We start from the raw sequence: 15,878 nt of genomic DNA, 5'->3' as shown, positions 1-15,878 counted from the left end.
CTGCATTTGGAATAAATAGCACTGCACTGACTGCACCCCAAAGACTCACATGCCCCAGGGCAGAGTGAGAAAGTAGCAATTAAAGGGCACCTAGCCTGACCTGTGGTGGCGAAGTGGATACAGCGTCGACCTGGAAATGCTGAGGTCGCCGGTTCGAAACTCTAGGCTTAACTGGTCAAGGCACATATGGGAGTTGATGCTTCCAGCTCCTCCCCCTTCCTCTCTCTCTCTCTCTGTCTCTCTCTCCTCTCTCTCCCTCTCTCTGTCCTCTCTAAAATTGAATAAATAAAATAAAAAAAAAGGGCACCTAGACTATATGTGAAGGAAATCTATTTACTAACCCTAGAGAGTCTGCCAAATGGGCGAGGAACAGCTGAAAGCCTCTCTAAGATCAGAGGTCCCAGCGAGTGTCAATTTTTAATTTCCCATCCACTTTTATAAAGCAGGTGGAAACACACTGCCCCAGTGCACCCCACACCTCTGGTTCACACCAGCTTACGCTGCCCTGCCAAAGCATGGCCTGTTCTTGACCTAGTACCAGCTGTCTTGCCAAGAAGATCCCAGTGCAGCATGCCCCAGGAGAGCTCAGCCCATGCACACGCCAACTCCAGTCATCCCACTGGTAGCCCTAGTGCAGTGTGCTTCAGGTGCTCACAGCCCATGACTGATCAGCTTCAGCTTCTTTCTTTTTTTATATTTTTGCCATAACAGTCCTGGTGTAGTACATTCCAGGACCTCCCAGCCCCTACAAACCCCAGCTCCAGCCATCCTGCCAATGTGGATCTGGCATGGCATGCCCTAGAACTGCTTCTCTCATGCTTGCTCCAGTTGCAGCTGGCTTGCCAAAACTGCCTAGCACATGCAGTCTACACAGAGATTGCTCCTACCCCAAGCTTCAAGACAAGGAGAAGTAGCTGTTTGCTAAACTCAGAAAAACAAAACAAAATGAGGAGCAAAGGAATATGTTCCAAGTAAAAGAACAAGATAAAACACCCTTCCTCCAAAACACTAATGAAACTGAGATTAGTAATTTACTTAGAAAGAGTTCAATCAATGTAACAGTCATAAAAATGCTCAATGAACTCAGGGAAATAAAGTGAAGGTACACTGAGAACTACATGAAGAGTTAGAAAATATAAGAAAGACCAAATCAAAGCTGAAACATGCAATAACTGAAATGAACAATACAAAGGAGAAAATCAATATCAAACTAGATGATACAGAAGAACAGATTGGTAATGTGGAAGACAGAATAGTAGAAATCTCCACACTAAAAACAGCAGAAAGAAAAAGAAATTTTTTATATTGAGAATAGTGTAAGGGGCCTCTGGGACAACATCAAATGTACTAATATTCACATTGTAGGGTTCCCAGAGAAGGACAAGGCAAGAAAAGAGCAGAAAACTTATTTGAAGTATAATGGCTGAAAACTTCCCTAACCTAAGGAATGAAACAGACATCCAAGTTCAGAAATCACAGAGAGCCCCAAACAAGATAAATCCAAAGAAAAACACATCATGATAGATTACAATTAAAACGGCTAAACTTAAAAATAAAGAGACAATTTTCAAGGCAGAAAGAGAAAAACTACTAGTCACATAGAAGGGAAACTCCATAGGACTGATTATTCTGCTGCAGCTTTGCAGGCCAAATGGAAGTAGCAAGATATATTTAAAGTGCTGAAAGGAAAAAACTCACAAGCAAAAATACTCCATCTGGCAAGGATATCCTACAAGTTTGAAAGATAGAGTTTCTCAAACAATCAAAAACTAAAGAAGGTTCATCAAACCAGCCTTATGAGAAATGTTAAAGAGGCATCTTTAATTTGGAAAATCAAAAAGATATACAAGTAGATAAAAACATATATGAAAATAAATATCTCACTGGTAAAGGCAATTATGTATTTCATAAAGGCAGTGATCAGCCATTTGAAAGCTAGTAAAAAGTTTAAAAGACAAAAGTAGTAACATCAATTATAACTACAATAAGTGGTTAGGGGATACACAAAATAAAAAGATGTAAAATATGTCAAAACATAATATAATGAGAAAAAAATGTAGAGCTTTTAAAATGAGTTTGAATTTATGCAACTGTCCCTTTAAAATAGACTGCTATGTAGATATATATAATTATATATTATATTAACCTCATGGTAACCACAAACCAAATACCTACAAGAGATACACAAAAAATAAAGAGAAAAAAAACACAAAAATAACATTTAAAAAACCATCAAATTGTAAAATGGGACCAAGAGAAGAAAAAAATAAAAAGAGATGAACTACAAAAACAATAAAAAAGTAACAAAATAAGTACATAGCTATCAATAACTATTTTCAATTTAATGGACTAAATGCTCCAATCAAAAGATACAGGGTGGCCAAATAAATATAAAATACGTGTAAGGCCCCTCTATATACTGTCTACAAATGATTTAGTTCAGATGTAAAGGCACAGATTGAAAGTGAAGGAATGACACAGACATTCCATGCAAGGGGAAACAAAAGAAAGCTGGCATAGCAATACTATTGCAATGTATGCATGCCTATCAGCAACAACAACCAAATAATTACTTCTTAAATGACCAAATTGCCACTAAAATTTGGGCAACATTCACTACAACCCTCATCTTTCTTCAGTCAGTAGTTGTAGAGTAACGAGGAATAAGCGGCTCAGGTCAGATGGTAGACCCTGGGTCATGAAAGTTTCAGAATTTCTATTTTCTCATTGAAAAATGGAAATGACACTTCATGAGGCTATTCTAAGATTAAATTATATATTTTATTTTTCTAATACAATATTTTCTCACTTGTATGATCAAAAAACGGTTCTATTCTTTTTCTTTTTGGCCATCTCTATAATAAAATTACAGTATTGAAGTCTTCCTTAAGTCTTACATTTCACAAAAAAAAATGCATATACACATGTAACTGCTTTCAATTTTTTTCCAAACTAGGAATCTTTTAAAGCTGCTTGAGTCCTTGCTTTGTTTTTTTTTTTTAAATCTCCATTAACTGTTTCATTTGTACTCATTCAAAAATCAGTTCTTTATGTATTATTTTGTTTTTACTAAAATGTGTTTTTGATTTTCACACCAAAAGATGCAAGAGTTCTTTGCTTCTGTTTCTAGAGTACCAGAAAGATGTTTTCTAAATATCACTGCTTGTGTTATAGAACCATAATACACTTCTAATACAAAACATTCACCCCAAGGGCTAGTCATAGTATTAAATTACAAACCAATTACAACTGTATCACTTGGCATCCTCTGGAATTCAAGAGTTTAAAATAAATGATAAGACTTTTCTGCTCTTGTCTAAACTAACATGTTTCTCATTCACTGAATGATTTTTTTTCATTTGGTTATTTCATGTATTTTTATATTAAAAAAAGAAATCTTTAGCTTTATGAATTTTTCCTTTAAATTTTCTAATGGTGACAGTCTAACTAAATATAATAGTGAAAAACAACAAATAGTAAACAAGAGTCAGTATTTCTAGATTCTTGTTCTAGACTTGCCACTGGAGCAGTTAGTGCATGTTTTTCTGAGATTTAATTTATTTTGTCTTAAATAAAGGGTAGGAAAAATATTTTTTAATGTCTCATACACTGATCAGAGAATTTATTTTCAAAAGGTCACACATGTATAGAATTATAAGGAAAGGTAATAACAAAAATCAGTTGTAGCCATAAGAGTGAATTAGGATAAGGAGGGAAAGTATACCTGCAATTTCTTCTAAAGTATTGGCATGCATGTCCAGCAACACAGTTCCATTCAGAATACAACTTCTCAACTCAAACAAGCTGTGCAATGAAAGAGTCGCCACATAAGGTTTGCTCCACCTTTCTCCTCCATCTTCCACATCTTCTTCAAATTTCAACCACCTATACAAATAAATATTATCAGAACATTGAATATTATATTGTAGATCAATGATGCTTTATCCCAATAATAAAAAGTAGAAATAGAAAGATATTAACATTGCTTCTTGGTTTCATGGGTTTTGAAAATGAGTAAAAGATGATAGCCCAAGTCATTCAGTTTATTTCATTTTAATCTCATATAACAAGCATTCTTTTTGCCATTGAATATTAAAACAAAAAAAAGTCATTTTATTTTTATTAGTTTATCAAGCTTTGAGAAGATATTTTAATACAAATTTTTCATCAGTGGTCACAATGACTGTTATAGAACTAAGAAAGAGTAAATATATTTCATGAAAAAATAATGGTAATTAAAAATGATGCAAAAGAAAATAACACTTTTTTCTTTAGTGATAGATCTTAAAACAGAATATTGGCATCTCTTGATATTTTTCTACTTGATTAGGGAAGCTAAAATAATTTGGGGACTATTCTATCGGAAAAATACTTATTAGGCTTGTTTGTATAAAGTCTCATGATCGCAATCACCTCCTAGGGACTAAACTTATAAGAATTGAGCTCAGCCCTAATTCCCTGGGCCTTCCTGCCAGGAATAGAGAATAGAAGAACCTTGATATCACAGTGTCAAATGGACACTACTGCCCTCTTGGAGTGAAATGAGTGGTAATATCTGAGGGTTTTTTCTAAAGATAAATAGAGAAACCAATCATTTTATTACTCTGGTATAAGCACCAAATCCCTTATTCTTTTAGAGACTTGCCCTCTAATGCTAATAGATCACCCATTTAATCCCAACATTTCTAATGAATCCTTCCATAAATTGCCTTTATGTCCCCATTTCCATAATTTTCCTCTACTTAAGTTATTTTGCCCTAACTTCCCCCTCTCAACAAAATACCACTCAAATTCTCTATTTAATATTATATTACTGTTTTACATAGCCAAATGATCCAATTCCAACAGAGGATAATATGTTGCAGTAACTAGTAGGGGAAACATAGGATTAGCCAAAAATAATTAACCAGAAGGGCTAGTCAGAATGCTTAATGTGCAGAGTTCCAAAAAAGATAAGAAAAGCTATGTATCTGTCCTCAGTGTTCAGGGAGCAGAAAGTTTTCGGGAAGTGAAAAGAAAATCAGTAGGGAAGAATAGTTATGCTGGCCAAAAGTTTACAGATAGGAAAGAATAACTATCAGGTTTATAAAACACTTGAAGTTTAAAAACAACTTACATTTAAGCCCCAAATCAGTGAAACTATTTCTAAAACTGCTGGTAATTTTATAGAATATTTTTGTATACACATACATTTTTTATATTAGTGAATGTTTTTCAGCCCTTAACAGGACCATAATACTTTATAAATCATATGATAGTCATAGCATAGTTTCATTCATCAACTATAAATGGTTCTCTCTCTTAGTAAAGAGTAGGATATCACTACCTAGCTCCCTTCTAACTGGGTGAGGCCATGTGACTGTTGACTAGTTCTGGACATCAGATGGAAGCTGCTATACCAACTGGGGTCTCTGAGTAACTACAGTGAACAGATGTAAGAGCCTCCACTGATCCATGATGGACATGCATCATGAGACATAAGAAAGCCTTTGTGATTTTAAGAAATTGAGACTGCAGGATAATTTTTTCTAACATAATTTATTTTGTCTTAAACTGATTCAGATCACCATTTTAGCTATTCACATCAGCACCAAAATCTTAATTAAAATGAATGATGAGGGCAAACATAATTTTAATAAATATAATAGATTAGTATTTCTTGCCAGGTTTAGAAGTAAAGGCCTGGTCACATTATGAATGTCAATATCTCAGAGGATCAACCTCGTGGAAGACATTTTGAAATGGGATAGTATTGTGGAGAGTCTTGGACTAGTTGGAAGTAAAAAGAAATCTAGGTTTTGTCCCTACTCTATAGCTAAATTTCCATGTGACAAACAAATGTCTTTCAATTTCTCTGGGCTATGTTTTTCTCATCTGTAAAATGATGACAAATTCAACACATAGAAACTTGTCCAAGATCACCTAGCCAGTAATCTTGACAACCCAGATTGAACTCCAAGTTGTTCTTGCTTTTCTCTACAGTCTGTGCCCATTTTCTACCATAATACATGGTTGAACTTTTAAACTTTTTCAGCTAAAGTATCTTTTGCTGATGCCATAGTGGAAAATTAAAATTTAACATTTGATTTTCATGCTTGTCTGGAACAAATCTCAAGACAGACTCCCGCATGCGCCCGACAGGGATCCACCCGGCACGCCCACCAGGGGCGACGCTCTGCCCACCAGGGGGCGATGCTCTGCCCATCCTGGGCGTCGCCATGTTGCGACCAGAGCCATTCTAGCGCCTGAGGCAGAGGCCACAGAGCCATCCCCAGCGCCCGGGCCATCTTTGCTCCAATGGAGCCTTGGCTGCGGGAGGGGAAGAGAGAGACAGAGAGGAAAGCGCGGCGGAGGGGTGGAGAAGCAAATGGGCACTTCTCCTATGTACCCTGGCCGGGAATCGAACCCGGGTCCTCCGCACGCTAGGCCAATGCTCTACCGCTGAGCCAACCGGCCAGGGCTGCCTCTTTTTACATTGTCCACAGACATGGCACCAAGAGAGTAGATACAACTTTTATTAAATCCTCTATCACCGTGTATATTATTTACATATAATTTTGTTTTTAGACAAAAAAGGCAAAAGAAGGGAATCAATAGAGCAGCACTTATTCTGACTGAAGAACCATGTTAAGTTTGAAATCTAGTTTACAGTCTCTTAGGTAGTAAAAATGACTTAGTGTCACAAAAAAAGGAAGTGTAAAGGGACTATATATTTCTCTCAGTTAAAAAGTATCTTCAGGCCCTGGCCAGTTGGCTCAGCGGTAGAGCGTCAGCGTCGGCCTGGCGTGCGGGGGACCCGGGTTCGATTCCCGGTCAGGGCACATAGGAGAGGCACCCATTTGCTTCTCCACCCCCCCCCCTCCTTCCTCTCTGTCTCTCTCTTCCCCTCCCGCAGCCAAGGCTCCATTGGAGCAAAGATGGCCCAGGCGCTGGGGATGGTTCCTTGGCCTCTGCCCCAGGCGCTAGAGTGGGTCTGGTCCTGGCAGAGCGACGCCCCGGAGGGGCAGAGCATCGCCCCCTGGTGGGCAGAGCGTCGCCCCTGGTGGGCATGCCGGGTGGATCCCGGTCGGGCGCATGCGGGAATCTGTCTGACTGTCTCTTCCTTTTTCCAGCTTCAGAAAAAAAAAAAAAAAGTATCTTCAATTTATGTTTATGGAACTATAGCATGTTCTGTCATCCTTACATATAAAATTACTTCTGAAATGTTGTATTTAAAAATTTATTCAAGTAAGAAATCCTGAAAAATGTTTCTTAATTACTAAAAAATAATATTATTTCTTATAACTTAATAATAAAACTATAAACTAACCCATACAATGATACTATTTGCGAGTTGTTATAACACTAATAATAAATTCACTTTTAAACTGCTTGTGGGATTCTGGATCTACATAGATCATCAAACCCTTTCTAATAAAGAAAATTATACTTAAATTTTATACTTCCAGATAACAGTGAAGGTGATTAAATAAGTAAGAAAACATCTACATCTTTTTGTCTTGGCTCCTTTGAAAGTAAATTTAAATTAAGAATCCTGAAAAGAAATGTGTATGCGGTGTGCATGAGTGCATATGCCTATGCATCTTTATTCCAGGTATAGATTGATTCACACAAACAAGATACAACACTGTTCATCGCCACAAAGAATCTCACTCATGCTACACATTTATATCCTCAACCATCATCTTGTTTCTGCCCTGTCAATCACTAATCTTTTCCTCATCATTATATTTTTGTCATTTTGAGGTTGTATAAATTGAATCATATAATTTTCAACCTTTTGAGATTATTTCACTAAGGACAATGCCTTTGAGATCCATCCAAGTTGGATATCAACTATACTTTTTATTACTAAGTGGTATTCCATGTACCAGGCTTTGTTTAACCATCCATTGAAGGATATTTAAATTGTTTATAGGTGGTTGCCATTACAAATAAAGACCATATAAACATTCATGTGGGTTCTTATGTGAACATAAGTTTTCATTTCTCAGTGATAAATTTCCAAGACTATAATTGCTGGTCAGATAGTAAATGCCTATTTAATTTTATGAAAAAACTGTCAAACTATTTTCTAGAGTAGCTAGACCATTTTACATTTATACCAACCAGCAATGGATGAGAGATCCAGTGTCTCTACAATCTCACCATTTGTTTTATAACTATTTTGTAGTTTTAGTTATTCTATTAGGTGCACAGTGACATTTCACAGTGGCTTTATTTTGCATTTCCCTAATGATTAATGATGTAGAACATCTTTTTATGTGGTTATTTTTTATTGTATCACCTCCTTGGTAAAATGGCCATGTTTTTGCCCATTTTTCTAATTGATTTGTTTGTTTTAATATATTGTTGAACTTTGAGAGTTCCTTCTATATTGTATGCATAATATTTTTGACAAATACGTGGTTTGCAAATATTTTTCTTGTCTGTAGCTTGTCTGTTCATCCTTTTACCAGGGTCTCTCACAGCACAAAAGCTTGTAATTTGAGTGAAGTTCAATTTATGAGCATTTTCTTTTATGGATTGTGCTTTTGGTAACATGTCTAAAAACTTATCATCTAGCCACAGGTCCTGAAGATTTTCTTCTATGTTTTCTCTAAAACTTTTATAGCATTATATTTTACACTTAGATGTATGATTTACTTTCAATTAGATTTTGTATACACTATGAAGTTTAAATTGAGGTTAATATATATATATATATATATTTTTTTTTTTTACCTATGATGTCTAATTGTTTCAGTACTATTTTTTTTTTTTTTTTTTTTTTTTGGTATTTTTCTGAAGCTGGAAACGGGGAGAGACAGTCAGACAGACTCCCGCATGCGCCCAACCGGGATCCACCCGGCACGCCCACCAGGGGACGACGTTCTGCCCACCAGGGGGGGATGCTCTGCCCCTCCGGGGCATCGCTCTGCCGCGACCAGAGCCACTCTAGCGCCTGGGGCAGAGGCCAAGGAGCCATCCCCAGCACCCGGGCCATCTTTGCTCCAATGGAGCCCTGGCTGCGGGAGGGGAAGAGAGAGACAGAGAGGAAGGAGGGGGGGGTGGAGAAGCAAATGGGTGCCTCTCCTATGTGCCCTGGCCGGGAATCGAACCCCGGTCCCCCGCACGCCAGGCCGACGCTCTACCGCTGAGCCAACCAGCCAGGGCCCAGTACTATTTCTTGAAATGATAATTCCTCCTCTATTAAACAGCCCCTTAGTCAAAACTCAGCAATATTTTTGTTGGTCTTTCTCAGTTCCGTATTTTGTTCTATTGATCTATGCATCTATCTGAAAAGATATTTAAAAAACAAATCCAGTCTGACCAGGCAGCGGCACAGTAGATAGAGCATCGAGCTGGGAAGCTGAGGACCCAAGTTCAAAACCCCGAAGTCGCCAGCTTGAGCGCGGGCTCATCTGGTTTGAGCATGGAGTTGCTAGCTTTAGCATGGGAATAGACATGACCCCATGGTCACTGGCTTCAGTCCAAAAGTTGCTGGCTTGAAGCCCAAGGTCGCAGACTTGAGCAAGGGGTCACTGGCTCAGCTGGAGCCCCCTAGTCAAGGCACATACGAGAAAGCAATCAATGAACAACTAAAGTGCTGCAACTATGAGCTGATGCTTCTTATCTCTCTTTCCCTTCCTGTCTGTCTCTGTCTGTCCTTGACTGACCCCCCACAAAAAAATCCAAAAGAAATATTCTTTCATTTAGAATAATTTTCTTCAAAAAAGTAAAAGTATTAAGCAAAGAAAAAAATACTAATAGACACAGACAACAGTGTAAGTACTGTAAGGATTGCAGGAAGGAAAGGGGTAGAGGAGGTAGAGGAGGGTAGAGGCGGATAGTTGGTGATGGAGGAGACCTGTCAGGGTGGTGAACACACAACGCAATATACAGATGACATAAGGTAGAATTTTGTACCTGAAACCTGGATAATTTTATTAATCAACGTCACCCCAACAAATTCAATAAAAATTTTTTTAATTGGATGCTTGGGCTTTTGGAAAAGAACAAAGTCTCTCAGAGTTTTAAGCAGTTTGGTAGTTAAGATGACCAAATACAAGGCATATGCATAAAAGGTTTGATATAACCACAAGTTTCATGAGCATTACAGGAAGCAGAAGAGCCTTTCCTTAAAAAGGAAACTGCAAGTTACAAATACTAATTACCAAACATTTCAAGATTCAATGCTTTGTGCCAGCTTCAGAATAATGCCAAAAGCTTTAAGATATTTAAATATTTTAAAAACTGTATGAAAAATTTTATATATGCACAAATACATAAGTAGAGATATTTTCTGTTTGTTTGGGAGTTTTTTTTCCATTTCATTTCATATGTCAAACATAGAAATTAACAGGTCTGGAACTGAGAACACACCAAATCCTGTTTCAGGATCTGTAGTCACTGAATACACTGTCAGTTGCAAAATGTTTGATTGTAGTTAATGACCTAAAGTGCTGCAATTTATTCCAGTTTTCAAATAAACTCAGCTGACATTTGTTTGAACAGCAAACCAAAGCAAACAAGAGTCTCACAAGCATGAATGAAAAGTGATGGACAATGAAAAAAAACAAAATTATAGGCCAATTTCATGACATTTCTATGGGAAAGGGGCAGATTTAAACTCAGAAAAGATTATTTTCATTTTCTTCATAGATCTGGATCTGTCTTCATCCATGATTATTAGCACATTGTAATCTCTTTGTACTAAGCAACAACAACCTAAAATAGGTGTTTCATGAATTCTTTGAGGATTAAGTTGATAATAATCCTACAATACTCATTTTAAAAATCTACAAAATAAAATTCTTCTGCAAATTGGAAATAGATGTTTTCCATAGACATTAACTCTTTCTATTATTCTATTTTCACTCATTCAGTTGACCTTTCCAAAGAATTTTTATTCTCTGATTCCACTCAATTGGAAATAAAGGGGTTACTATATTATCCAAAATTATAGCCTTAGGGGAGTCACGGATTCTCAAGAGAAAGCATCCTCTTTTGGGTAGAGCTGGGGATATGGAGGGTTAGAGTGGGAACATGGTTAGGGTGAGGACCTGAGAATAACATATGTAATCAAAAAGTGCCTTTTTTAATGGGAAAGTGTAAAGAAAATATATCCAAACTTAGACTTTATGGACATTAACTGTTTTTTGTTGTTGTTTTGTTTTTCTGACAGAATCAGAGAGTGGGGCAGATAGTAACAGACAGACTAGAAGGGAGAGAGATGAGAAGCATCAGTTCTTTGTTGTGGCATCTTAGTCGTTCGTTGATTCCTTGTTCATTGATTGCTTTCTCATATGTGCCTTGATTGGGAGAGGGGGAGTGCAGCTACAGCAGAGCAAGTAGCTCCTTGCTCAAGTCAGTGAGTGACCTTGGGCTCAAGTCAGCAACTTTTGGGCTCAAGCCAGCAACCTTTGGGCTCAAACCAGTGACCATGGGGTCATGTTTATGATCCTACACTCAAGCCAGCGACCCAGCCTCAAGCTGGTGAGCCAGCACTTAAGCGGGATGAGCCCAAGCCGGCAACCTCAAAGTTTTGAACCTGGGTCCTCCATGTCCCAGTCCGACGCTCTATCCACTGCACCATCTAGCTGTTCTTAATCCATATTATTGTAACACCTCACATTGCACTAAAAAATCTTGATGACTTGAACTTTTGCTAATTTTGAATATCAAATGGCTTCACAACATCAATAAAATCATTTTAAGGTAATAATCCTTTCAATACTACCATGTATGTATAAAAGGCCTAACTGCTACCCCCTGCTTTGACTCTTCTGAGTTCATTTGTAGAAAGCTCTTTTCAAAGGGCAACCACAGTGAGTCAAGCATGTTGTCTCCATAATTGCACAGCTGTGGTATCTTTGAGCACTTCTCTATTAATAACATTTATGTTATTTTTAAGTAGAACATTCTAATTGTGTTGATTTTGTTAGGCCTTGTCATATGGCTTCTTTTAGGGTTTTTAAAAGTGAACAGCTGTTTTTCACAAACATTTATTAAATAATTATGATTCAAAAATTTAGTTTCAAAATCTAAAACTTTGCTCAAGTTTTACTTGGCAACAACAGAGGGCATGAATTATTCAAGATATGATATATGACAGGAGCAATGTGCTGATAAAGTATCCTCCTTATTTCTATTAGGGTAGAAAATTATTAATCCCCCTGGTTACTAATCAAAAGAGTGAAATGTTTCAAATAGTTATTCTAATAATTTATTAGAATTAAGCTGCATTTGAAAAATCAGATAAAGTAATGAATTAACTAAAATTAGCCTTTTAAAATAAATTTGAGCCATCAGAGCAAAATTACTTTTGCCACTTTAAAACCCATTGCATGTCTTAAGTCTTCAATAAGTACATTCTGTTCTTCCCTGATGTATTGTCTCAGCCAAAATTCATCTACCCTCCTCTTCCATGTCTGTTACTATTTGACTGCTCATCAGATGTCTCCCTGAACCTCAAACAGCTGCACCATGCATAAGGTTCCAGAAGCCTGGCTAAAAGAACAGGTCTTATCTAATATATTCAAGAATACTATCAATTAACTGGATTGTCTCTTTCATTCTTTAATGAAGAGCAATCCGTTTTGGTGGTATAGGATAAACACATTGTGCAACTCAATTCATTAGAACATAATAAAAATCCTACCTGCTCACCTATGACAGAGTAAAAGACCAGATTCTAGTATTACACTGTCACCTCCTAGCTTTATGAGACTGGGCAAGTTACAAGGAAGTTACTGATTAAAAGAATAGATAACTATTTGACCAGGAAGGTGAAAAATCAACAACCATTTTGAGAATAAGAGAGTTACTCATGCCAGAACACATATTCCAAACTTACTTCTCAGCTTTATTGTAATGAAATAAGAGTAAAGAAAGAAATATAAAAGAAATTCTTCAAGTCATCCAGGAACACCTATGTATTATAACCAATTGAAGACTGATGTTTCTAGTCTTAGAGGGTTTTGCACTTTAAATTGCTTATCAGCTTGTCATATTAATAGTTATATCACTAATTTGTGAAGGTTATTATGTTTTTTATCAAGTAAAGAAGATGACATATTATATATATTAAAAATTTCAAAATTTTTAGTTATTGATGCAATTGAAAGAAAAATATAAGGTAAAGGATGCTTAATTTTAAAATTATCCAGGTTATATAAAAACTATTTCAAATTTGGTTTTATATTTAAAATATAATAATAGAAGGTATCATAAGGAAATTATTTAACTTTGCAAATATTTTATTTAAAAAGTTAATTAAGCCTGACTGGTGGTGACACAATGGATGGAGAATCGATGTGGGACACTGAAGACCCATGTTTGAAACTCCAAGGTTGCCGGCTTGAGTGCGGTCTCACCAGTTTGAATGTGGGATCATGGTCACTGGCTTGAGCTCAAAGGTCATGCTATGAAGCCTAAGGTCACTAGCTTGAGCAGGAGGACACCAGATCAGCTGGAACCCCCAGTCAAGGCACATATGAGAAGCAATCAATGAACAATTAAAGTGACGTAACTATGAGTTGATGTTTCTCATCTCTCTCCTTTCCTGTCTGTCTCTGTCTCTCTCACACAAAAAAATTGAAAAAAGTATTTTGCACAAACTAATATTCCACCAATTTAAGGTATTAAAAAAGTAAAATAGGCCCTGGCCGGTTGGCTCAGCGGTAGAGCGTCAGCCTGGCGTGTGGGGGACCCAGGTTCGATTCCTGGCCAGGGCACATAGGAGAAGCGCCCATTTGCTTCTCCACCCCCCCACTCCTTCCTCTCTGTCTCTCTCTTCCCCTCCCTCAGCCAAGGCTCCATTGGAGCAAAGATGGCCCGGGCGCTGGGGATGGCTCCTTGGCCTTTGCCCCAGGCGCTAGAGTGGCTCTGGTCATGGCAGAGCGACGCCCTGGAGGGGCAGAGCATCGCCCCCTGGTGGGCAGAGCGTCGCCCCTGGAGGGCTTGCCGGGTGGATCCCGGTCGGGCGTATGAGGGAGTCTGTCTGACTGTCTCTCCCCATTTCCAGCTTCAGAAAAATACAAAAAAAAAAAAAAAAAGTAAAATAATGATTTTCATAAAATGGGTAAAGAAAAGAAACATTTAGTTCATAGGAATAAAATAAAAACATATAAAAATGTTCTATCTCATTAATGATGAAATAAATGCAAATTAGAACAATAAAATTTATTTTTCATGTATAAAAATAAAGTTTGCTGATTTAGTGTGGTAAGGATTTGGGGGAAATAAGTACTCTCCTACAATGCTTACTGAAATATAAATTATCAAAACATCTTATGAAGGCAATTTTTCAATATTTTCTAAAGTAAAATTCTGCTCTCTTTGGTATATAAGTTATACTGTTGGAAATTTGCATCACATAAATACCTACAAAGTAATGCCAAATGTATGTGTACATAATTACTGCAGCAATAATTATAGCAAAAATAAATAAATAAAACAATTTAAATCATTATTAAGACTGGCTAAATAAATAAAATTTCTCATACAATTAAAATGCAGTTATTAAAAGATGTAAATCTGTATTGATAACATGGAAAATAGTCCAAATATATTAAGTGATACTGGAAAATCATTTTGATTCTTTCTCTTTCACTCTTGTGGTTTAAATCCTTGCTACTCAAAATGTAGTCCTCAACCCAAAATCATTAGAGTGATACTACCTGAAAAATTGTTAGAATCTGACACTATGCCAGATGCCTACAAAATCTACATTTCAACAAGATTCTATGTGATTTGTATTCACATTAAAATTTGGGAAGCAGAGTGTAAGTGACAATCCTCACAGTGACAATCCACAGTTGCTGGTACACACTTGTATCATAACATTCATTGTAGACCATTTACAACTTTACTTGTCTAAGTCCTTGAATTAGACTGTGAGATTGTTAAAGGCAAATTCTCAGTTTTGTTATTGTTCTACATTCATTGCACCTGACACAAAATAGGTACTTCATAAATGTTTGTTATATAAATGAGCAAGAATAAAAAGTAACCCAAAGTTTAGTTTATTACTCTTTTATAGCAATTCATCAACTATATAGCCATATAAAAAATAGTAATTACATATGATAGAAAAGGTAATCTTTAGAAAGGTATTTTGAAAATCCACAATGTTTGAATGTATACCTATCCTAGAAAAATACTACAAAATATTTTTATTCTCATCAAATAGTATATAAATCCAGGATTATACATAAAGCCTCTTATATTGTTTGCTTTTCCTTTTAAAAAGCCCTCCATAGAAATTATCACATAAATCACTAGTTTGGGCATAAGCCAGCAATCTAAAAAAAGTAAATTACTTTTAGATTTCTATTGTTTTTCTGATGACATACAGATTATGCAACCGTTTATCTTTAAAACTGCAGCTGCTGTTGGCTCTGCATCACTATTTACTATAATTAGTGCCTTCAGAGATCATTCTGACCCATATCCCATTATAGGTTATGCCCAGGCCAGATGATCAATTACAGAAATTAGCAGCACTCATGGATGTTTACAAAATCATGGCAGTAGAAATCTGTTTTTCTAAAGCATGATAACGCTTTAGTATACATTCACCCTTCAACAAAAATTCTCACCTGGCTGTTTCTCTCCACTCAGCATCCTCCCCTTCACGCCAGCAAATCTCATCCAGTTCTGTGAAAAGGTCATGAGGAATGTGCTCCTCATCATCATCCTCAGTTCCCAGAATAAACTGTACCCGCTGTGATGGGGTGTCTATGGAAAATCAGACATGAACATGCATTACCACGACTTCAAGTTTAAAGGGTCCCGTTTGCCTCCTTCATTGCCACTCCAAACTCACGCCCCCCTGCCTCCACAACAACACTCATCTGAAGTAAAGTTGGGGAGTTAAAACTAAATTTAGCATT

At 36.8% G+C, this 15,878-nt stretch overlaps 1 protein-coding gene across 6 annotated transcripts in view; it reads right to left on the bottom strand.

The window, feature by feature from the left end:
• Nucleotides 1-15,878, bottom strand: part of SLC4A10 (solute carrier family 4 member 10) — a 317,469-nt gene that overhangs the window by 144,580 nt on the left and 157,011 nt on the right. For all 6 annotated transcript variants that reach the window (XM_066344965.1, XM_066344966.1, XM_066344963.1 and 3 more), the window contains exons 4-5: nt 15,585-15,723; nt 3,725-3,885 (exon numbers count right to left, since the gene is read on the bottom strand). In XM_066344965.1, the coding sequence (XP_066201062.1) occupies nt 3,725-3,885; nt 15,585-15,723 (300 nt within the window). The remainder of the gene's footprint in view (nt 1-3,724; nt 3,886-15,584; nt 15,724-15,878) is intronic.

Source organism: Saccopteryx leptura, chromosome 7, assembly GCF_036850995.1.
Source record: "Saccopteryx leptura isolate mSacLep1 chromosome 7, mSacLep1_pri_phased_curated, whole genome shotgun sequence".
NCBI classification, from domain to species: domain Eukaryota; kingdom Metazoa; phylum Chordata; class Mammalia; order Chiroptera; family Emballonuridae; genus Saccopteryx; species Saccopteryx leptura.
Note: the sequence above shows the minus strand (reverse complement) of the source record. Positions and strands in the feature narration are given on the sequence as shown.